This window comes from Danio aesculapii, chromosome 20 (assembly GCF_903798145.1).
Source record: "Danio aesculapii chromosome 20, fDanAes4.1, whole genome shotgun sequence".
NCBI classification, from domain to species: domain Eukaryota; kingdom Metazoa; phylum Chordata; class Actinopteri; order Cypriniformes; family Danionidae; genus Danio; species Danio aesculapii.
In genome coordinates, this window is record NC_079454.1 from 51,890,965 (window position 1) to 51,917,040 (window position 26,076).

The 26,076-nt window shown below is 39.5% G+C and overlaps 1 protein-coding gene across 1 annotated transcript; it reads right to left on the minus strand.

The window, feature by feature from the left end:
* Positions 1–739: 739 nt before the first annotated feature.
* On the minus strand, positions 740–24,436 carry atp6v1d (ATPase H+ transporting V1 subunit D). Its single transcript, XM_056445561.1, has 9 exons — positions 24,219–24,436; positions 22,357–22,474; positions 8,488–8,567; positions 8,328–8,395; positions 6,084–6,128; positions 5,892–5,995; positions 4,283–4,349; positions 4,078–4,156; positions 740–946 (listed from the first exon to the last, which is right to left on the minus strand). The coding sequence occupies exons 1-9, from the start codon at positions 24,257–24,259 to the stop codon at positions 802–804; spliced, it is 747 nt and encodes a 248-aa protein (XP_056301536.1). The 5' UTR covers positions 24,260–24,436; the 3' UTR covers positions 740–801.
* Positions 24,437–26,076: the final 1,640 nt, after the last annotated feature.

Here is a 26,076-nt window from a genome sequence, read left to right on the forward strand (position 1 = left end):
ACGTGCACGGTTGCATGGTATGAATTCACTTAGAGCTATCTTACAGCTTTTGTTTTGTGTTCACTTAAAAACCCTTCTAATGTTTCAGCGTATTTCCTTGACCAATATGTTTTACAGTAATACTCTAATCACCCTGAACAGACAAACAAAAGTGACACCGCACCAACATATACACAAAACAAGAGCTTCATCTGTTCACAACACATGGAAAGCAGAGGATGGTACAGTGGCCGAGAGAGCTTAACGTGCTTAATTGAAGAAAACACATGCAATGACAAGTACACACCAGCAAATTAAGACAAGATCCTCATCTGTTTGACAACATATGTGTTGCAAATCCTAACAACACAAACAGATTAAGAAAACGCCTGCAACACAACGGAAATGTTTCAAGGGGACCCTAAAACGTGACGGACCCGGCTATTTAGGTTATGGTTGTGGCTAATAATGTGCAAAAGACAAGGCTATGGTGTAATTGGGATGTTAAACAAAAACCAAACCTTTCAAAGATCACCTACAACTTGACTGAGCAATAGTCACGACACAATAAACAAATCCCAGCCGGGTCTGTCATATTTTTGAGTCCCCTTGAATCATTTCTGTAGTGCTCCATGCTATTTGCATGTGTTGTGAGAAAATGCAGCTCATTCATTTGTTTGCATGGTGAGAAAATTTGCAACTGGTGTGCTATCAAACCAATGAGGATCTTTTCTTAATTTGTTGGTGTTGTTTTCGTAATTGCATGTGCTTTCTTAAACTGCAGCACGTTAAGCTCACTCGACCACCATAGCTTGTTTCAGCTCATTCGAACAGCAGGTCCTCGTCGGCCTCCTCCATCAGCATGTTTGTGGGCTCGGCGATCGGCCCTAAAGCTGCCAGGCGTTTGGCGATCTCCTTCTCCGTCCGCTCTCGGAGCTGCTTCTTCTTCTCCTGGATCTTCTTCAACCTGAGATGTGGAAGATGGAGGATGAAGCATGGGTGAATATGCTGTAATATACTCTTATTTTTACTTCATTGTCATTATGGGGAGCGATGAGCGTGTCAACTATGCAGATTTTTAGCTTATTATTGAGTTTATTTACTGATGTAAATGTGTGTAAGTAACGTAGTCAACATTTGAAGTGGATACACTGGCCTCAAAATAATAGCATGCCTCAGAATGCTCATCAGCCAATCAGAATCAAGCGTTCAACAGACCCGTGGTAAAATATCATGTACATTTTAAAGCAGCATTTTTTTTTGTTGTATTTATTATGTTTTTTAGCAACAGAGAATGTAAAGGTTCTGGAAATAAACCTTACTCAAAATAACAGCACGCCTTAGAATGCTCATCAGCCAATCAGAATCAAGCATTCAGCAGACCCGTGGTAAAATATCAGCGGATCATCCACCTTTCATTCACTTCAAATGTTGACTTTTCAAATATATATCTATTAGTCAAGACCGAAATTATTCGTACATTAGTTGAGAGCAAATTTAGCCCTCCTGTGCAGTTATTTATTAAGCGATGTTTAACAGAACAAAGAATTTACAGTATTTCATATAATATTCTTTCTTCTGGAAAAAGTCTTATTTGTTTTATTTTGGCTAGAATAAAAGCAGATCTTTTTTTAACCATTTTCAGGTCAATATTATTAGCCTCTTTAAATATTTTTTTGCCTAATTACCCTAACTTGCCTAATTAACCTAGTTAAGCCTTTAAATGACACTTTAAGCTGAATACCAGGGGTTGATCCATGATCCGTACAGATCACAACCCACAGTTTGAAACGCAGGTGACCCGCGGATTAATAACTGTTTTTGAACTTGTAGGTTAATCTAACTTTTATAACAATTTCAGAGAGATCACCTTTTGCGTCATTCAAATCCCGAAAGCTTTTTGGCTTCCCTGTAAAACATAATGATGACGGAAACAAAGTTGTGGTGGGATCTAAATGCTTAGTTATTAATTAAAGGTGTTTTCTGTCTCTGTTTGTTTAGTCTGCATTGACACATTCAGTGTAAAGCTGCACGATTAAACATTCAAAGCTTGTGATCTCAATTCAAACCACGCAACATGAATGATCAATGAAAATGATTTGCAAATGTTTATTAATCCTTCGAAGCGCTGCATTCAAATCTGCGTTTGATGAAGAGAGATTCAGTTTTTACACTTGTTCAGTGAGTTAAGAACAATTAAATAACACAGAAGTACTGGGAGAACAGTTTATAGTTCAGATGTTTATGGTGAAGATTAAAATCAGCGTTTAATGGAACTTGACGCTGGTGAATGTTGTAGCGATTACATTGTGTAACCAATGGGTGGCGACAAACAACCATCAAAATGATGTCACTGAATAGGTTTTCAGAAATTATCCACCTATAATGGCTCGTTTCCTCTGACTGGTACGTACAGACGTTCGGGTCAGTACGGGTCACCTTTATCAGGCTTGCGTTTCCACTACCAAGGGTACCCTTTTTGTGGGGGTGGTGTACGACAAAGTTTCAGTCGACGTCATTTTCGCTCGAGGAAATGTCTACAATAAAGCTGTACAGGTCGCTCACATATCATATGAGAAGCTCTTCTCACAAAACAGATGCTTTACACTACACACAGCAGACATTTCGTCCATATTTAGGTTCAAAAACAACACGAAGTATAGCCCACAGTCAGTGAAAACCTCTCATCTGTGTCTATAATCTTCAGCAGCACATGTAGCCTCTGTTAGACAGTATTCCGTCATTCTGAGTTCATTTTAGTCCAAAAGGTGATGATAATAGTTAAACATGGCATTTTGTTCATGTTTGCTGAATAATAATGTGCTCCTTTTTTCCAGCTTCTCCTTTGTTCCTTCACGCTTCACTCTCGCGTTTGTCAGTGTCTGACAGAATCGGGTTTCAAAAGCACGTCAATAATCAAGCGCAGGTTATTATCATCAGCTCAAGAAGTTTGTTATTTCAGATATAGACGCGCGCGAGCGCAAGCAAGAAAGCGAAACCGCTCGCGCTTCAGACTGCCTCGTAAAAACTAAAGGGCACAGGGTAAATCTGCTCTTCTTCTTGGCTTTATTAAGACAACGACAAAGTTTGTCTGAGCCCGGTCGACCATGGCTCATTATTATTATTATTATTATTATTATTATAGGTATATGTAATTCCGCTATAATCTCTCGCAGTGTATTTCAAACATGGCGGGTTTTTGTTTTCATTCTGGCTTGTTACGCAAGCGAATGACGTTTCTCTGTAAACCAATAGCATTCAGCTGTGCGTCTAGCTCCGCCTTTTGGTACCCTTTCAAAAGGTGACGAAAAAGTGGTATGGTTCGGTACGCCTTTCGACAGTGGAAATGGCCATAATAGCATGCCAAACCAAACCGTACCGTACCACTCAGTGGAAACGGGCCATTATAAAACAGTTTTATGGGTGAACTGTTGAATCATTAATTGAAAATAAATATGATCTGTTGAACAAGATGTTAGATTTCTATATTTAGCATTATCAGCAACAGTAGCAGAGATCATTTTTCGTCTTGAATATTTTCCTTTTTTTCAGCTGGTTCTTTCTTGATTTTTATTTTTATTAAAAGTACAGGTTCTAAGTTCTGTTTGTTGAAACCAATGGTTTTTTTGCAGTAATATGCTCGTTTAAATGGAAAGCAAATTACATTTGTCTCCCTTTTTTGCTGATCTGAAAAATGGTCCGATCCGTGACTCAAAAAAAAAACCGTAGTGTGATCCAAACCGTGAGATTTGATTTGTTTTGTTTTCACCTTTATTTGAGAGGACAGTAGAGAGTATTGACAGGAAAGCATGGGGAGCAGAGAGAGGGGTAGGATCGGCATAGGACTGCGAGGCAGAATCGAACTCGGGTCGCCGTAAGCAACGGAGCGCATGTGTTGACGCACTAACCACTACACCACTGGCGCCGACCAAACCGTGAGATTTGTGATCCGTTACACCACTACTGAATACTGGTATCTTGAAAAACATCTAGTCAAATATTATGTGCTGTCATCAAGCCAAATATAAAAGAAATCTGTTTTTTGAAATTCCTTATTACAAAATAATATACATTTCAATATTGCATTTGCAGTCTCACCTGTAAAACTCCTCTCTCTCTCGCTCATCCAGCTCAGTAATGATGTAGGTAAGAGTGCGCTCAATTCTGGGAATAATCACTGCGAGCAAAAAACACACACAAGCGCCACATTATTACCTGTCCTTCAAGCTGTATTACGTTTCATATGTATGTGTGTGTGTGTGTGTGTGTGTGTGTGTGTGTGTGTGTGAGAGAGAGATCTCACCATGCTCAATGGCATTCACACGCCGGTTTGTGATCTTTATGGCCTCGTCCAGCGTCACAAAAGAGGTCTGTAGGAGAATTACAGCACATATTGACTAAAATTATGTACATCTAAAAAAATAAATAATTTCTTCAGCATCTTAAGGCAAGACACTACCGTTTCTAATACACCAGTCTGGTGGAAATTGATACCACAATCTGTTAGAGTACGTGTATGTTTTAAATCATTTTAAGAAATGACTTCTTGATAATCAACAGTGTGATACAATTCTCCCTATTTTTATCTGATAATACCGGCATGCCTTAGAATGCTCATCAGCCAATCAGAATCAGCAAACCTGTGGTAAAATATCGTATATAGTTTAAAGCAGCACATTTCTGTTGTATTTATTCAATTTTTTTCTAGGAACAGAGAATGTAAAGGTTCTGGAAATAAACCTTCAAAATAACGTCACGCCTTAGAATGCTCATTAGCCAATCAGAATCAACAAACCTGTGGTAAAATATAGTTTAAAGCAGCGTATTTTTTGTTGTATTTATTCAAATTTTTTTCTAGCAACAGAGAATGTAAAGGTTCTGGAAATAAACCTTCAAAATAACGTCAAGCCTTAGAATTCTCATCAGCCAATCAGAATCAAGCATTCAACAGGCTTGCAGTATAAGAATAGTTAAAAATAGTATTCAGTTTCTTGCACACACTGATCTTTTTTTTCCTCCATGTATAAAAGGAGCTACGGGTATTAATATAGTTTCCTTTAACTTAGCTTTTGTTTTTCAAGTGTCAGCCTTATATTAATCACTGATCACCACAGCTTCGGTTAAACTATTTAATGCTCTACTAAAGAAAAACAGTCACGTTCATCTTGCATTGTCTGAGGTTTGAGTAAATTAACCTCACATTTTCACTTATTTCCTTAAGTATAGTCATTTATTCTGATCTTTTGCATAGATGGACTTGTTATTAGCTCATTTTTCTGTATGTAAAAAGTTTTATTGTATTTCCAAATACGTTTTTTGTTAGTATTTGCAGTTTCTGAATCACTAGCGTCACCAAAAAGGACGCCACAGAAATACTAAATTAATACAGATTTAAATACATTTAAATGATGACTTTTGTGAAATAACTGAAATCATTCAACGTAGTAGATATGGAGCTGGAATGCACTCAAAACCTGCCGGAACTACTTTAGTTGTGCGTTTATCTGAAAGAAAACAAACACTTTAGCCAATCAGAATCAAGCATTCAGCTGACCCGTGGTAAAATATCACATAAACTGTAAAGCAGGACACTTTTTGTTGTATTTATTATTATTATATATATTTTTAGGCACAGAGAATGTAAAGGTTCTGGAAATAAACCGTATTTAAAATAATGGCACACCTTAGACTGCTCATCAGCCAATCAGAATCAACAGACCCGTTGTAAAATATTATATAAATGTTTAAAGCAACACATTTTTTTGTTGTATTTATTATTGTTTTTTAGCAACAGAGAATGTAAAGGTTCTGGATGAAAGGTAAACCTTTCACAAAATAATGGCACGCTTTAGAATGCTCATCAGCCAATCAGAATCAAGCATGGTTATAATATGCATGAAGTGATTTGTAACCTGTAGAGAGGCGAGCTCCACCAGCAGCTCCACAGCTTTAGCGTAGTTCCTCTTGAGTCGAGACAGCTGTTCTCCACCTCTGGCCAGACCCGTCAGCTCATAACCTGCACAGAGCAAAATACCCCTGTAATGATATCTGATCTCTAGCATCTCTTTATTTGCTTTTAAACATGAAGTGAGGAGGATTCTTACTGTCTCCACCCTCCTGATAATGTTCAAACACTGGCAGAGTCACTCCTGACAACAAACACAGATAAAGCTCATTTAGACATGTGCTGATATTAAATATATCATTATCATGCACAATATTGATATCACGGGCACTTCAAAATACAGTCAATAATTATTTATTTTTTAAAGGTGCAGTATGATTAACAGAAAGAAGAGTTATATTAGATAGGTAGGTAGGTAGGTAGGTAGGTATACAGTGCATCCGGAAAGTATTGGTAGCGCTTCACTTTTTTCCACAATTTTTTTGTGTGACAGCCTTATTCCAAAATGGATTAAATTAATTTATTTCCTCAACATTCTACACACAATCCCCCATTATCACAATGTGAAAAAAAAGAGTTTTTGAAATTGTTGCAAATTTATTAAAAATAAAATCGCTGTAAAATCACATGTACATCAGTATTCACAGCCTTTGGCGTGAAGCTCTAAATTGAGCTCAGGTACATTCTGTTTCCACTGATCATTCTTGAGATGTTTCAGCAGCTTCATTGGAGTTCACCTGTGGTCAATTCAGTTGATTGGACATGATTTGAAAAGGCATACACCTGTCCATATAAGGTCCCAGGGTTGACGGTGCAAGTCAAAGCACAAACCAAGCATGGAGACAAAGGTATTGTCTGTAGACCTCCAAGACAGGATTGTCGAGGCACAAGGCTGGGGAAGGTCACAGAAACATTTCTGGGATGTTTTTCATCAGTAGGAACTGGAAGACTAGTCAGGATAGAGGTAAAGATGAATGCAGTAATGTACAGAGACATCCAGAATGAAAACCTGCTTCAGAGTGCTCTTGACCTCAGACTAGGGCGACGGTTCATCTTACAGCAGGACAATGACCCAAAGCACACCGCCAAAATATCAACGGAGTGGCTTCACAAAAACTCGGTGAATGTACTTGAGTGGCCCAGCCAGAGCCTAGACCTAAATCTTATTGAACATCTCTGGAGAGATCTGAAAATGGCTGTACACCGTCGCTTCCCATCCAACCTGATAGAGCTTGAGAGGTAATGCAAAGAGGATTGGGCAAAACATCCCAAAGACAGGTGTGCCAAGCTTGTGGCATCACATTCAAAAAGACTTGAGGCTGTAATTGCTGCCAAAGGTGCATCAACAAAGTATTGAGCAAAGGCTGTGAATACTGATGTACGTGTGATTTTTCAGCTTTTTTATTTGTAATAAATTTGCAACAATTTAAAAGTTATCATGGGGGATTGTGTGTGGAATGTTGAGGAAATCACCGAATTGAATCCATTTTGGAATAAGGCTGGAACATAAACAAATGTGGAAAAAGTGAAGCGCTGTGAATACTTTCCGTATTCCCTGTGTGTGTGTGTGTGTGTGTGTGTATGTATATGTATATGTATATATATATATATGTATATGTGTATATATATATATATGTGTATATATATATATATATGTATATGTGTATATATATATATGTGTATATATATATATATGTATATGTGTATATATGTATATGTGTATATATATATATATGTATATATGTATATATATATATATATGTATATGTGTGTATATATATATATATATGTGTATATATATATATATATGTATATGTGTATATATATATATGTGTATATATATATATATATATGTATATGTGTATATATGTATATGTGTATATATATATATGTATATGTGTATATATGTATATGTGTATATATATATATATATGTGTATGTATATATATATATATGTGTATGTATATATATATATATGTGTATGTATATATATATATATGTGTATGTATATATATATATATGTGTATGTATATATATATATATGTGTATGTATATATATGTATATATATATATATATATATATATATATGTATATATATATATGTATATATGTATATATATATATATATATATATATATATATATATATATATGTATATATATGTATATATGTATATATATATGTATATATGTATATATATATGTATATATGTGTATATATATGTATATATGTGTATATATATGTATATATATGTATATATATATATATATATATGTATATATATATATATATATATGTATATATATATGTATATATATGTGTATATATATATATATATATATATATATATATATATATATATATATATATATTACATAATATCATATGTCATGGTAAAAGAATGATCAAATAACGACAATTCATCATATTAATAAATCAAACCTGCAACGTTGTCCTTTTTTGCTCTGACCTTCACCTGGGCCTTGTTCACATTTTGAATGACTGTAGTACTGATGGACAAAATACAAACACATCCGATGAGATTTTCTACTGCATTTCTTCAGCAGCAGGAACAGCATTGCAGCATGGCATTTTTACCTACCTGAAGTCACCAGCAGCAAATTTAGCTTCAGCTAATGAAAAGGCAGCTTCTCTCATCACCTCTCCCATCAGCGTCTTAGTCTGAAAGATGAAAAACGTCCATTAAAACCATGACAGAACATATAATTTGACTAGATATTTTTCCAGATACTACTATACTAGTATTAATTCCCAAAACTGGAATTAATTGAGCGAAAAAAACTAAGATCACAGTACAAAACTTAGTACACCCAAATGAATATGTTGGGGGAAAATATTAAAGAAAATTTTAAGTCTTTAAAATCACTGCCGTAATCTGATTACTAGTTGCAATCGATTATAAACCATTTTAAATAGAATTAAAGCTGCAAGCAGCGATGATAGGGACCTCGCACCCGGGCTCACCGCCGCCCGGTGGCCGTAGGACGACAGAGAACCGCGAACAATAATAATTTAGGCCGATACATAAAAAAAAAATCGGAGAAAATTACAGATTTATGCCAAAATTGCTTCCGTCAGCAGGTGGCGCTATGACTGTGACTCGATATTTTCATGTAGATGTGTTCAGGAGAGGATTTTAATCAACCATGTGAATTTTCAGGCAGATCGGACATTGTTTGGCTGAGTTACAGGCAATTTTACTGTTGCCACCAGGTGGCGCTATAACTGTATCAGGATATTGGCTCATAAACATGTTCAGGTCATGACTCTTATCAAATGTGTGAACTTTGAGGCAGATCGGATCATGCATGCCTGAGTTATAGGCAATTTTTAGTTTGCCAGCAGGTGGCGCTATAACTGTATCGGAATATTGGCATGTAAACATGTTCAGGTCAGGACTCTTATCAAATGTGTGAGTTTTGAGGCAGATCGGATCATGCATGCCTGAGTTATAAGAACTTGATGTTTCGTGGCGAATCATCAAAGTTTGCGAGTCCGCCACGGACACGCCCATCGACGAAAACTCTAGACCTTCACAATATATCATCGATACTGCTTTCAGATGACACCACTCAAATTTGGTGCTGATATGATGAAATTTGTGGGAGAAGTTTGTTTCACTGTAAATCATGTCATTTCCTGTAGCCAGCAGGTGGCGCTATAACTATATCGGGATATTGGCATGTAAACGTGTTCAAGTCAGGACGGTTATCAAACGTGTGAAATTTGAGGCAGATCGGATAATGCATGCCTGAGTTATAACAACTTGATGTTTTGTGGCGAGTCACCAAAATTTACGAGGCCGCCACGGACACGCCCATCGACGAAAACTCTAAAGCTTCGCAATTTAACATCGCCAAGGCCTTTAGATGACATAACCCAAATTTGGTGTCGATCGGATGAAATCCCTAGGAGGAGTTCGTTAAAGTACAACGCCTGGAAATGGCAAAAACGCCACTTTTTCGCTGCAGGAAGCTATAAATATCCGACTTCCTGTTGGGTTTGAGATATCGCTCCTTGAGACTTTTTTGTAGGTCATGGCATGTTTGAGGTGTGTGCCAATTTTCGTGCATGTGCGTGGTTCGTGTGTCGGGGGCTTGTCCGTATCAATTTTCTAGGTGGCGCTGTCGAGTCATTTTGCCACGCCCACTTCCGAGACCCATATCAGCCGACCATTTACGCCGCGTTTGATGTGTGTGCAAAGTTTCGTGACTTTTCGAGCACGTTTAGACCCTCAAAAGTGCCCCGATTAGGGGCGGAATAATAATAATAATAATAATTAAAGCTGCAAGCAGCGATGAAAGGGACCTCGCACACGGGCTCACCGCCGCCCGGTGGCCGTAGGACGACAGAGAACCGCGAACAATAATAATTTAAGCCGATATATATAAAAAACCTGAGAAAATCAAGGATTTATGCCATACTTGCTCCTGTCAGCAGGTGGCGCTATGACTGTGACTCAAGATTGGCATGTAGATGTCTTCAGGAGTGAATTTTAATCAAGCATGTGAATTTTCAGGCAGATCGGACTTTGTTTGGCTGAGTTATAGGCATTTTTACTGTTGCCACCAGGTGGCGCTATGACTGTGACTCAATAATGGCATGTACATGTCTTCAGGAGAGCAATCTTATCAACCATGTAAAGTTTTAGGCAGATCGGATATTGTTTGGCTGAGTTATAGGCAATTTTAAGTTTGCCAGCAGGTGGCGCTATAACTGTATCGAGTTATTGGCATGTAAACATGTTCAGGTCAGGACACTTATCAAATGTGTGAGTTTTGAGGCAGATGGGATCATGCATGCCTGAGTTATAACAACTTGATGTTTGGTGGCGAATCATCAAAGTTTGCGAGTCCGCCACGGACACGCCCATCGACGAAAACTCTAGACCTTCACAATATATCATCGATACTGCTTTCAGATGACACCACTCAAATTTGGTGCTGATATCATGAAATTTGTGGGAGGAGTTTGTTTCACTGTAAATCATGTCATTTCCTGTAGCCAGCAGGTGGCGCTATAACTGTATCGGGATATTGGCATGTAAACGTGTTCAGGTCAGGACGGTTATCAAGCGTGTGAATTTTGAGGCAGATCGGATTATGCATGCCTGAGTTATAAGAACTTCCTGTTTCGTGGCGAGTCGTCAAAGTTTGCGAGGCCGCCACGGACACGCCCATCGACGAAAACTCTAAAGCTTCGCAATTTAACATCGCCAAGGTCTTTAGATGACATAACCCAATTTTGGTGTCGATCGGATGAAATCCCTAGGAGGAGTTCGTTAAAGTACAACGCCTGGAAATGGCAAAATTGCCACTTTTTCGCCGCAGGAAGCCATAAATATCCGACTTCCTGTTGGGTTTGAGATATCGCTCCTTGAGACTTTTTTGTAGGTCTTGGCATGTTTGAGGTGTGTGCCAATTTGCGTGCATGTGCGTGATTCGTGGCTCGGGGGCTTGTCCGTATTAATTTTCTAGGTGGCGCTGTCGAGTCATTTTGCCACGCCCACTTCCGAAGCCTATAACAAACGTAAATTTTCGCCACTTCTGGGGCGTGTGCAAATTTTCGTGAGTTTTCGGGCATGTTTAGACCCTCAAAATCGCGATTCATTCGGGAGAAGAATAATAATAATAATAATAATAATAATAATAATAATAATAATAATAATAATAATAATAATAATAATAATAATAATAATAAACGGAGCAATTCCAATAGGGCCTTGCACCGTTTGGTGCTCGGTCCCTAATAATAATAATTAAAGCTGCAAGCAGCGATGATAGGGACCTCGCACACGGGCTCACCGCCGCCCGGTGGCCTTAGGACGACAGAGAACCGCGAACAATAATAATTTAAGCCGATACATAAAAAAATCTGAGAAAATCACAGATTTATGCCATACTTGCTCCTGTCAGCAGGTGGCGCTATGACTGTGACTCAAGATTGGCAAGTAGATGTCTTCAGTAGTGGAAACTCATCAAACATGTGAAGTTTCAGCCTGATCGGACATTGTGTAGATGAGTTATAAGCCAAACTACCTACTGTCAGCAGGTGGCGCTATGACTGTGACTCAATATTGGCATGTAGATGTCTTCAGGAGATGAGTCTTAACAACCATGTGAAGTTTTAGGCAGATCGGACATTGTTTGGCTGAGTTATAGGCAATTTTATTGTTGACAGCAGGTGGCGCTATAACTGTGACTCAATATTGGCATGTAGTTGTCTTCAGGAGTGGATTTTAATCAACCATGTGAATTTTCAGGCCGATCGGACATTGTGTGGCTGAGTTATAGGCAATTTTACTGTTCCCAGCAGGTGGCGCTATAACTTTAACTGGATATTGATATGTAAACATGTTCAGGTCAGGACGGTTATCAATTGTGTGAATTTTGAGGCAGATCGGATCATGTATGCCTGAGTTATAATGTCTTCCTGTTTTGTGGCGAATCGTCAAAGTTTGCGAGGCCGCCACGGACACGTCCATTGACGAAAACTCTAAAGCTTCGCAATTTAACATCGCCAAGGGCTGTAGATGACAAAACCCAATTTTGGTGTCGATCGGATGAAATCCCTAGAAGGAGTTCGCTAAAGTACAACGCCTGGAAATGGCAAAAACGCCACTTTTTCGCCGCAGGAAGCTAAAAATATACGACTTCCTGTTGGGTTTGAGATTTCGCTCCAAGAGACTTTTTTGTAGGTTTTGGCATGTTTGACGTGTGTGCCAAGTTTCGTGCGTGTGCGAGATTCGTAGCTCGGGGGCCTGTCCGTTTAATTTTTATAGGTGGTGCCAGCAGGTGGCGCTATAACTGTATCGGGATATTGGCATGTAAGCGTGTTCAGGTCAGGACGGTGATAAAATGTGTGAGTTTTGAGGCTGATCGGATCATGCATGCCTGAGTTATAACAACTTCCTGTTTCGTGGCGAACCATCAAAGTTTGCGAGGCCGCCACGGACACACCCATCGACGAAAACTCTGGACCTTCACAATATATCATCGCTAGAGTGTTCAGAGGACACCTCTCAAATTTGGTGCTGATATGACCAAATTTGTGGGAGAAGTTTGTTACAATGTAAAATCATGTCATTTCCTGTAGCCAGCAGGTGGCGCTATAACTGTATCGGGATATTGGCATGTAAACGTGTTCAGGTCAGGACGGTTATCAAACGTGTGATTTTTGAGGCTGATCGGATAATGCATGCCTGAGTTATAACGACTTCCTGTTTCGTGGCGAGTCGTCAAAGTTTGCGAGGCCGCCACGGACACGCCCATCGACGAAAACTCTAAAGCTTCGCAATTTAACATCGCCAAGGCCTTTAGATGACATAACCTAATTTTGGTGTCGATCGGATCAAATCCCTAGGAGGAGTTCGTTAAAATACAACGCCTGGAAATGGCAAAAATGCCACTTTTTCGCCGCAGGAAGCTGTAAATATCCGACTTCCTGTTGGGTTTGAGATATCGCTCCTTGAGACTTTTTCGTAGGTCTTGGCATGTTTGAGGTGTGTGCCAATTTTCGTGCATGTGCGTGATTCGTGTGTCGGGGGCTTGTCCGTATCAATTTTCTAGGTGGCGCTGTCGAGTCATTTTGCCACGCCCACTTCCGAGACCCATATCAGCCAACCATTTACGCCGCGTTTGATGTGTGTGCAAAGTTTCGTGAGTTTTCGAGCACGTTTAGACCCTCAAAAGTGCCCCGATAAGGGGCGGAATAATAATAATAATAAAAAACATTACAGATACAATAGGGCCTTGCACCGTTCGGTGCTCGGTCCCTAATAATAATAATAATAAAAAACATTACAGATACAATAGGGCCTACGCACCGTAGGTGCTCGGTCCCTAATTAAAGCTGCAAGCAGCGATGATAGGGACCTCGCACACGGGCTCACCGCCGCCCGGTGGCCGTAGGACGACAGAGAACCGCGAACAATAATAATTTAAGCCGATACATAAAAAAATCTGAGAAAATCACAGATTTATGCCGTACTTGCTCCTGTCAGCAGGTGGCGCTATGACTGTGACTCAAGATTGGCATGTAGATGTCTTCAGTAGTGGAAACTCATCAAACATGTGAAGTTTCAGCCTGATCGGACATTGTGTGGATGAGTTATAAGCCAAACTACCTACTGTCAGCAGGTGGCGCTATGACTGTGACTCAATATTGGCATGTAGATGTCTTCAGGAGATGAGTCTTAACAACCATGTGAAGTTTCAGGCAGATCGGACATTGTTTGGCTGAGTTATAGGCAATTTTATTGTTGACAGCAGGTGGCGCTATAACTGTGACTCAATATTGCCATGTAGTTGTCTTCAGGAGTGGATTTTAATCAACCATGTGAATTTTCAGGCCAATCGGACATTGTGTGGCTGAGTTATAGGCAATTTTACTGTTCCCAGCAGGCGGCGCTATAACTTTAACTGGATATTGATATGTAAATATGTTCAGGTCAGGACGGTTATCAATTGTGTGAATTTTGAGGCAGATCGGATCATGTATGCCTGAGTTATAATGACTTTCTGTTTTGTGGCGAATTGTCAAAGTTTGCGAGGCCGCCACGGACACGCCCATCGAGTAAAGCTCTAAAGCTTCGCAATTTAACATCGCCAAGGCCTTTAGATGACAAAACCCAATTTTGGTGTCGATCGGATGAAATCCCTAGGAGGAGTTCGTTAAAGTACAAAGCCTGGAAATGGCAAAAACGCCACTTTTTCGCCGCAGGAAGCTAAAAATATACGACTTCCTGTTGGGATTGAGATTTCGCTCCAAGAGACTTTTTCGTAGGTTTTGGCATGTTTGACGTGTGTGCCAAGTTTCGTGCGTGTGCGAGATTCGTAGCTCGGGGGCCTGTCCGTTTAATTTTTATAGGTGGCGCCAGCAGGTGGCGCTATAACTGTATCGGGATATTGGCATGTAAGCGTGTTCAGGTCAGGACGGTGATCAATTGTGTGAGTTTTGAGGCTGATCGGATCATGCATGCCTGAGTTATAACAACTACCTGTTTCGTGGCGAACCATCAAAGTTTGCGAGGCCGCCACGGACACACCCATCGACGAAAACTCTGGACCTTCACAATATATCATCGCTAGAGTGTTCAGAGGACACCTCTCAAATTTGGTGCTGATATGACCAAATTTGTGGGAGGAGTTTGTTACAATGTAAAATCATGTCATTTCCTGTAGCCAGCAGGTGGCGCTATAACTGTATCGGGATATTGTCATGTAAACGTGTTCAGGTCAGGACGGTTATCAAACGTGTGAATTTTGAGGCTGATCGGATAATGCATGCCTGAGTTATAACGACTTCCTGTTTCGTGGCGAGTCGTCAAAGTTTGCGAGGCCGCCACGGACACGCCCATCGACGAAAACTCTAAAGCTTCGCAATTTAACATCGCCAAGGCCTTTAGATGACATAACCCAATTTTGGTGTCGATCAGATGAAATCCCTAGGAGGAGTTCGTTAAAATACAACGCCTGAAAATGGCAAAAACGCCACTTTTTCGCCGCAGGAAGCCGTAAATATCCGACTTCCTGTTGGGTTTGAGATATCGCTCCTTGAGACTTTTTTGTAGGTCTTGGCATGTTTGAGGTGTGTGCCAATTTTCGTGCGTGTGCGTGATTCGTGGCTCGGGGGCTTGTCCGTATCAATTTTCTAGGTGGCGCTGTCGAGTCATTTTGCCACGCCCACTTCCGAGACCCATATCAGCCGACCATTTACGTCGCGTTTGATGTGTGTGCAAAGTTTCGTGAGTTTTCGAGCACGTTTAGACCCTCAAAAGTGCCCCGATTAGGGGCGGAATAATAATAATAATAATAATTAAAGCTGCAAGCAGCGATGAAAGGGACCTCGCACACGGGCTCACCGCCGCCCGGTGGCCGTAGGACGACAGAGAACCGCGAACAATAATAATTTAAGCCGATATATATAAAAAACCTGAGAAAATCAAGGATTTATGCCATACTTGCTCCTGTCAGCAGGTGGCGCTATGACTGTGACTCAAGATTGGCATGTAGATGTCTTCAGGAGTGAATTTTAATCAAGCATGTGAATTTTCAGGCAGATCGGACTTTGTTTGGCTGAGTTATAGGCATTTTTACTGTTGCCACCAGGTGGCGCTATGACTGTGACTCAATAATGGCATGTACATGTCTTCAGGAGAGCAATCTTATCAACCATGTAAAGTTTTAGGCAGATCGGATATTGTTTGGCTGAGTTATAGGCAATTTTAAGTTTGCCAGCAGGTGGCGCTATAACTGTATCGAGTTATTGGCATGTAAACATGTTCAGGTCAGGACACTTATCAAATGTGTGAGTTTTGAGGCAGATGGGATCATGCATGCCTGAGTTATAACAACTTGATGTTTGGTGGCGAATCATCAAAGTTTGCGAGTCCGCCACGGACACGCCCATCGACGAAAACTCTAGACCTTCACAATATATCATCGATACTGCTTTCAGATGACACCACTCAAATTTGGTGCTGATATCATGAAATTTGTGGGAGGAGTTTGTTTCACTGTAAATCATGTCATTTCCTGTAGCCAGCAGGTGGCGCTATAACTGTATCGGGATATTGGCATGTAAACGTGTTCAGGTCAGGACGGTTATCAAGCGTGTGAATTTTGAGGCAGATCGGATTATGCATGCCTGAGTTATAAGAACTTCCTGTTTCGTGGCGAGTCGTCAAAGTTTGCGAGGCCGCCACGGACACGCCCATCGACGAAAACTCTAAAGCTTCGCAATTTAACATCGCCAAGGTCTTTAGATGACATAACCCAATTTTGGTGTCGATCGGATGAAATCCCTAGGAGGAGTTCGTTAAAGTACAACGCCTGGAAATGGCAAAATTGCCACTTTTTCGCCGCAGGAAGCCATAAATATCCGACTTCCTGTTGGGTTTGAGATATCGCTCCTTGAGACTTTTTGTAGGTCTTGGCATGTTTGAGGTGTGTGCCAATTTGCGTGCATGTGCGTGATTCGTGGCTCGGGGGCTTGTCCGTATTAATTTTCTAGGTGGCGCTGTCGAGTCATTTTGCCACGCCCACTTCCGAAGCCTATAACAAACGTAAATTTTCGCCACTTCTGGGGCGTGTGCAAATTTTCGTGAGTTTTCGGGCATGTTTAGACCCTCAAAATCGCGATTCATTCGGGAGAAGAATAATAATAATAATAATAATAATAATAATAATAATAATAATAATAATAATAATAATAATAATAATAATAATAAACGGAGCAATTCCAATAGGGCCTTGCACCGTTTGGTGCTCGGTCCCTAATAATAATAATAATTAAAGCTGCAAGCAGCGATGATAGGGACCTCGCACACGGGCTCACCGCCGCCCGGTGGCCGTAGGACGACAGAGAACCGCGAACAATAATAATTGAAGCCGATACATAAAAAAATCTGAGAAAATCACAGATTTATGCCATACTTGCTCCTGTCAGCAGGTGGCGCTATGACTGTGACTCAAGATTGGCATGTAGATGTCTTCAGTAGTGGAAACTCATCAAACATGTGAAGTTTCAGCCTGATCGGACATTGTGTGGATGAGTTATAAGCCAAACTACCTACTGTCACCAGGTGGCGCTATGACTGTGACTCAATATTGGCATGTAGATGTCTTCAGGAGATGAGTCTTAACAACCATGTGAAGTTTCAGGCAGATCGGACATTGTTTGGCTGAGTTATAGGCAATTTTATTGTTGCCAGCAGGTGGCGCTATAACTGTGACTCAATATTGGCATGTAGTTGTCTTCAGGAGAGGATTTTAATCAACCATGTGAATTTTCAGGCAGATCGGACATTGTTTGGCTGAGTTATAGGCAATTTTACTGTTGCCACCAGGTGGCGCTATGACTGTGACTCAATATTGGCATGTAAATGTGTTCAGGAGAGCAATCTTACCAACCATGTGAAGTTTCAGGCAGATCGGATATTGTTTGGCTGAGTTATAGGCAATTTTAAGTTTGCCAGCAGGTGGCGCTATAACTGTATCGAGTTATTGGCATGTAAACGTGTTCAGGTCAGGACACTTATCAAATGTGTGAGTTTTGAGGCAGATCGGATCATGCATGCCTGAGTTATAACAACTTGATGTTTTGTGGCGAATCATCAAAGTTTGCGAGTCCGCCACGGACACGCCCATCGACGAAAACTCTAGACCTTCACAATATATCATCGATACTGCTTTCAGATGACACCACTCAAATTTGGTGCTGATATCATGAAATTTGTGGGAGGAGTTTGTTTCACTGTAAATCATGTCATTTCCTGTAGCCAGCAGGTGGCGCTATAACTTTAACTGGATATTGATATGTAAACATGTTCAGGTCAGGACGGTTATCAATTGTGTGAATTTTGAGGCAGATCGGATCATGTATGCCTGAGTTATAATGACTTCCTGTTTTGTGGCGAGTCGTCAAAGTTTGCGAGGCCGCCACGGACACGCCCATCGACGAAAACTCTAAAGCTTCGCAATTTAACATCGCCAAGGCCTTTAGATGACATAACCCAATTTTGGTGTCGATCGGATCAAATCCCTAGGAGGAGTTCGTTAAAGTACAACGCCTGGAAATGGCAAAATCGCCACTTTTTCGCCGCAGAAAGCCATAAATATCCGACTTCCTGTTGGGTTTGAGATATCGCTCCTTGAGACTTTTTTTTAGGTCTTGGCATGTTTGAGGTGTGTGCCAATTTTCGTGCATGTGCGTGATTCGTGGCTCGGGGGCTTGTCCGTATCAATTTTCTAGGTGGCGCTGTCGAGTCATTTTGCCACGCCCACTTCCGAAACCTATAATAAACGTAAATTTTCGCCACTTCTGGGGCGTGTGCAAATTTTCGTGAGTTTTCGGGCATGTTTAGACCCTCAAAATCGCGATTCATTCGGGAGAAGAATAATAATAATAATAATTAAAGCTGCAAGCAGCGATGATAGGGACCTCGCACACGGGCTCACCGCCGCCCGGTGGCCGTAGGACGACAGAGAACCGCGAACAATAATAATTTAAGCCGATACATAAAAAAATCTGAGAAAATCACAGATTTATGCCATACTTGGTCCCGTCAGCAGGTGGCGCTATGACTGTGACTCAAGATTGGCATGTAGATGTCTTCAGTAGTGGAAACTCATCAAACATGTGAAGTTTCAGCCTGATCGGACATAGTGTGGATGAGTTATAAGCCAAACTACCTACTGTCAGCAGGTGGCGCTATGACTGTGACTCAAGATTGGCATGTAGATGTCTTCAGGAGTGGATTTTAATCAAACATGTGAAGTTTCAGGCTGATCGGACATTGTGTGGATGAGTTATAAGCCAAACTACGTTCTGTCAGCAGGTGGCGCTATGACTGTGACTAAATATTGGCATGGAGATGTCTTCAGGAGATGAGTCTTATCAACCATGTGAAGTTTCAGGCAGATCGGACATTGTGTGGCTGAGTTATAAATCAAACTACATTCCGTCAGCAGGTGGCGCTATGACTGACTCAATATTGGCATGTAGATGTCTTCAGGAGAGGATTTTAATCAACCATGTGAATTTTCAGGCAGATCGGACATTGTTTGGCTGAGTTATAGCCAATTGTACTGTTGCCACCAGGTGGCGCTATGACTGTGACTCAATATTGGCATGTTGATGTCTTCAGGAGAGCAATCTTATCAACCATGTGAAGTTTTAGGCAGATCGGATATTGTTTGGCTGAGTTATAGGCAATTTTAAGTTTGCCAGCAGGTGGCGCTATAACTGTATCGAGTTATTGGCTTGTAAACATGTTCAGGTCAGGACTCTTATCAAATGTGTGAGTTTTGAGGCAGATCGGATCATGCATGCCCGAGTTATAACAACTTGATGTTTCGTGGCGAATCATCAAAGTTTACGAGGCCGCCACGGACACGCCCATCGACGAAAACTCTAGACCTTCACAATATATCATCGATACTGCTTTCAGATGACACCACTCAAATTTGTTGCTGATATGATAAAATTTGTGGGAGGAGTTTGTTTCACTGTAAATCATGCTATTTCCTGTAGCCAGCAGGTGGCGCTATAACTGTATCGGGATATTGTCATGTAAACGTGTTCAGGTCAGGACGGTTATCAAACGTGTGAATTTTGAGGCAGATCGGATAATGCATGCCCGAGTTATAACAACTTGATGTTTCGTGGCGAGTCGTCAAAATTTACGAGGCCGCCACGGACACGCCCATCGACGAAAACTCTAAAGCTTCGCAATTTAACATCGCCAAGGCCTTTAGATGACATAACCCAATTTTGGTGTCGATCGGATGAAATCCCTAGGAGGAGTTCGTTAAAGTACAACGCCTGGAAATGGCAAAATCGCCACTTTTTCGCCGCAGGAAGCCATAAATATCCGACTTCCTGTTGGGTTTGAGATATCGCTCCTTGAGACTTTTTTGTAGGTCTTGGCATGTTTGAGGTGTGTGGCAATTTTCGTGCATGTGCGTGATTCGTGTGTCGGGGGCTTGTCCGTATCAATTTTCTAGGTGGCGCTGTCGAGTCATTTTGCCACGCCCACTTCCGAGACCCATATCAGCCAACCATTTACGCCGCGTTTGATGTGTGTGCAAAGTTTCGTGAGTTTTCGAGCACGTTTAGACCCTCAAAAGTGCCCCGATTAGGGGCGGAATAATAATAATAATAATAATAATAAAAAACGGAGCAATTCCAATAGGGCCTTGCACCGTTTGGTGCTCGGTCCCTAATAATAATAATAATAATAATAATAATAATAATAATAATAATAATAATAATAATAATAATAAACGGAGCAATTCCAATAGGGCCTTGCACCGTTCGGTGCTCGGTCCCTAATAATAAAAAACATTACAGATACAATAGGGCCTACGCACCGTAGGTGCTCGGTCCCTAATTAATAACTAATACTATTCATTTGTATTTGTTTAAGTGATATTAACATCATAACTGTAATAAATATACATGTATTCAATATATACAACCTGTATGTGATGTTCATAGTACATCCATCTGTAAATATTACCCATTGTTTTTACGGTAACTGCACTTTATAACTTATACCTGTATCCTGCACTTGCTGCTATTGCACTCCTGGTTAGATCTAAACTGCATTTCATTGCCTTGTACTTGTACATGTATAATGACGATAAAGTTGAATCTAATCTGATCTAAATCTGCCATTTTTTACTCACTGCTGATTTTAATTTTAATACATTTTTTAAAGAGTAAAAATCAGGAGAACCATTAAAAGTATATAGAATGTAGTAGTTTGCATTTAGTTATTGATTCATTTTTGCAACTCCTCATTTGAATTGAAATGCATTATCTTTCTCTTCCTAAAGATGTTCGGTGACCAAACTCATATTTTAATAGATATAACTGTTTAATAAGTATCATATTATTAATATTGTTAATTAATAAACATTAGTACACCCAAATGAATACGTTAGGGGAAAATATTAAAGAAAATGTTAAAATCCTATTATTTAAAATAATCTGATTACTAGTTGCAATCGTTTATATAGTTAATAACTACAGTTTCAATCAGAATTATTCACCCCCCTGTTTATTTTTTTCTGTTTAATGGAGAGCAGATTTTTTTCAACACATTTCTAATCATAATAGTTTTAATAACTCATCTCTATTAACTGATTTATTTTATCTTTGTCATGATGACAGTAAATAATATTACACTAGATATTCTTCAAGACACTAGTATTCAGCTTAAAGTGACATTTAAAGGCTTAACTAGGTTAATTAGGTTAACTAGGCAGGTTAGGGTAATTAGACAAGTTATTGTATAACGATGGTTTGTTCTGCAGACTATCGAGAAAAATTTAAAGGGGCTAATAATTTTAACCTTAAAATGGTGTTTAAAAAATTGATAACTGCTTTTATTCTAGCCGAAATAAAACAAATAAGACTTTTTCCAGAAGAAAAAATATTATCAGACATACTGTGAAAATTTCCTGAATCTGTTAAACATTTAAATTAAAAACAAAAAAAAAAACAAAGGGGGGCTAATAATTCTGATTGCAGCTGTAATAAAATTCTGTTGTATTTGTTTAAGTGATATTAACAACATCACTGTCTAAATCTGGCTTTTTTTCCTCACTTTTGATTTTAATTTTAATGCATTTTAATGAAGAGTAAAAATCAGGAGAACCATCAAAATATCTAGAATTTAGTAGTTTGTATTTATTATTCATTTGAATGGAAATGTATTATCTTTCTACTCCTAAAGGTGTTCTGGGACCAAACTCTTAAATTTAATAGATATAACCATTTAATTAATCTGTTTTGTTTAAATGCACCAAAATATATTGCCTAATGTTCACTTAAAGATGCATAAAAATATTCATTTCTTGAAAATTAAATTGAGAACTTTATAAGCCAACGATTAAAATGAAAGCAAATGAGAGGAATAAAAGCATAGTTGGTGGTTTTAAACCTCAATGATTTTTCTCAAAATCTGCCGAAATCGCATGGACAGAGCGTCTGATTTCTTCTTCAGCAAACTGCGGCCAGTCTGAGCTCCTTTCAGACGAGCTTTCATAATGGTCTGAGCCCTGAAGAGACAAAAGAGTTAATTAGGTTTGATTCAAGACAAGAAGATGGAGAATAGATATAGTGGGGGTCAGTGGTGTAAAGTAACTAATTACAATTACTCAAATGACTGTAATTGAGTAGTTTTTTTTCAGGAAATGTAAATAACTACGTAGTTTTAAAAAAGTGTACTTTTACTTTCCCTTGAGTACATTATTAGTGCGTTATTAGTACTTTTACTCCTTTACTTTCCTTCATCCTGCAGTCACTACTTTATTTTTACTTGTCGATGGGGATTAGAAAAATCAGTCCTGTGATTCCTGTCCAATCAAATCACACACAGAAGATAAATCGCCTCATAATGAACTACCTCAAGACATGGGCGCTTTATAATTGCAGCAAACTGTTTGGAAGTATTAAAAGTGTCCAAGAAGATGTCCAAAATCTTTACACGCATTGACCCAGAGACTGTTTAGATGCAGATCACTGATGAGAAGATGACGGATGTTTACTGTATGATGACCAAAATGGCCTTAAACACCCAGCAGGCACAAGACGTCAACATGACATCAGATTGACGCTGTACCCCAGCTCATGGGGATGCTAAATTTGGTTTGGAAATGAAAATTGAGTTGTCAGAACTCAATGTCAGGCCAACGTCAATGTCCAACGTCCAACCTAAAACCCACCAAATATCAATGTCTAATAACATTGTGTGGACGTTACCACTATGACGTATATCAGACGTTGGATTTTGTTTGCCATACCTGACGAATAAATGTCATTATTTGACGTCAATATGTCGTTGGTTTTAGATGTTGGCTCTGTTGTGATTTTTGTCACTTACTAACAACCTAAAATTAACCAAATATCAACGTCATTTGACATCATTATTGGACATCAGAATAACGTTGTCCTTAGATGCTGGCTAGACATTGAATTTTGGTCACCTGACATCACAACCTAAATGTAACCTAATATTAACATCTTATGACGTTGTGTGCCTGCTGGACTACTAAATGCACTACAGAATGTTACGTTTACACACATCCACAAATTACATGTAAACGCGTCAGCTTTTACAGGGTAATACTCACTACTCTTGAGTGCTTTTGAAAGGTCTATATTTTACTCATACTTTGAGTAATATTCACAACAGATACTTTTACTCTACTTACACTACATTGTTAGGCAAGTAATGGTACTTTTACTTGAGTATGATTTTTCAGTACTCTTCACCACTGGTGGGGGTGAGTGAATTATCTTGTATGTACACCTAGAGTCGCCCGTATAACACAGTTATAGTCAATAGATTGTGTACAACAGAGGACAAGGGCTCACATGACTATGAATATGACTTCCTCTTCTGTGAATAGCACTAAAATTACTCCACAACCAAGTTTCATATTTAAAATATCTCAAAACATCGTCATAGCTAAATATTATTTAATTTAGATTCATGTTAAGTGCATTATACAAGTTATATACATTCAAACACACATCATACTGCATAATCAATAAATGCGATAAGATTATGTAACAATAATACGCAAATATTAACTGATTCACTCAAATAATGAATTATTATCGGTGCTAAATTAATATCTCGTAATACCGAGAGGACTCCAGCGCATTCAAAAGCGAATATCATCGTGTTTTGGCTGATTTCTGAATCTATAAACATCTTAAATCTCTATATCAGACACTGTCACCGCGTTTTGTCAAACATCACTGAAAATAATTGACAGTATGAGCAATAATACTCACATTCTAGAGGGGAAAATGTCGATCCGCTCTTTTCCCGACATCTTCCTTCTTTAATTTGAATACTTGATCAATCTGCGGAGACTCCCAGCTATTAAAATCGTCGGATTAATCGAAAAATAGCGTCGTTTTATTGAATGTCACGATTAGATGTTTATAGTTGCATCGCTGTGACCCCGACAGACAAGACGCAAGATTTGATCAGCTGACAGGAGGTCATGTGATTCCTGCTGAGCGCGGCGATTGGACGCGTCACATCCGTGCGTGAGGTATTAGCGTGTCAAAATAAGGGACGCCATTCGTTATTTCCATTCATTCATTCTTTTTTCTTTGGCTTAGCCAGTTATTCACCAGGGGTCACCACAGCGGAATGAACCACCAACTTATCCAGCATATGTTTTATACAGCGGATGCCCTTCCAGCTGCAACCCAGTACTGGGAAACACCCATATACACTTCCCTGCTGAAAAATCCAGCTTAAACCAGCCTAGGCTGGTTGACTGGTTTTAGCTGGTAGACCAGCCTGGTTTTAGAGGGGTTTTGGCCATTTCCAGGCCCGTCAGGATTTTAGCAGGCTAGCGCAGAAGCTCCATTGAATATACTGTGGGAAAATAAATGTTCATATTTTTAAGGACATGGCGGGGGAACTGTAATTTAATGCAGTGCTTCTTGTACATTCCGAGACCCACTTTATAGCGTATATCATTTAGGCAGTAAAGATCGTCGATTTTAACAGTAAACAAACCTTAAACGCACCGATTTTGTAACAGCATACAGTTGACTGGAACTGTTTAATAGGGATGTGCACATCGATGCTCGGGTATACTTTTTTTGAGTATACTATATTTTAATTAGGTATTGATATTTTTTTTTGTGTCGATACTTTAACTATATTTTATTAATTTCTGCATAACTAAATATTTTAGCGCTGTGTACAGGATTGTCAGTGATGCTTTGTATATAAGACGTTACACCACTCAATCTGCGGCGAAACGTGATGTCAGTGATCATGTGTCTTTCAGATAACTTACATACTCAAGACATGCAAGTCGTACACTTCTGCAATACAGAATGACACGACGGCAACGTCACGAGGTAACGCAGCATGTTGTGGTGCTCATCAGCTGAAAAAGCATTGCACGAGCAATATTTATGTTAAGAAAATCGTACACAACAACAATACAAGCAGCCTTTATAAACACTTATAGACAACACACCCTGAAACTTATAAAGAAGCGGAACAAAAACAAGCTGCTGTTGGACTTTTCCTAGTCCTCCTATGTTAAAACAGCAGTCAGAGGCTTTAAATAAGTTTAATATTTAATTAATTAGATGAATAAAGCAGTACAGAGCTCTGGGTGTCAGAGAACAGCAACAGGCAGTCTGTGTCAGCTGGGCACACACAACCACACCCTCGCACCCCCATATTCAGCCCCAACCGAGGGCGCTTCAGTAAGAAAGATCCTCCATCCAGAACAGTTTAATCATCAGTTGTTCGGTAATCTGCACTGTAAAAGTTACGCATACACATAACAGAGCCTGCAAGAGAGGGAGCCTTCGCCCTTCCCATTCGTTATTGTTCCTGTAAACGAGCACTCACTGAAAGTGGAGTTGTAACATTTTGTTGATAACAAGTACAGAGGAGTGAACTTTTCGGTTATCAGTTACACAAAGACACAGCTGTTATTGAGCAAGGTTATATGATGTTAAGCACATAAGGTTATATGAGGATAAACACATCAGCATGAGTTGTAATTAATTAAAAACCGAATTAAACTATTAATGCAAGGATTAGTCTATTAATGCATAGGACAAAGTTAAAATCATCAAAACTTGCTTCCGTGCCCAGTGTTCCTCTGCT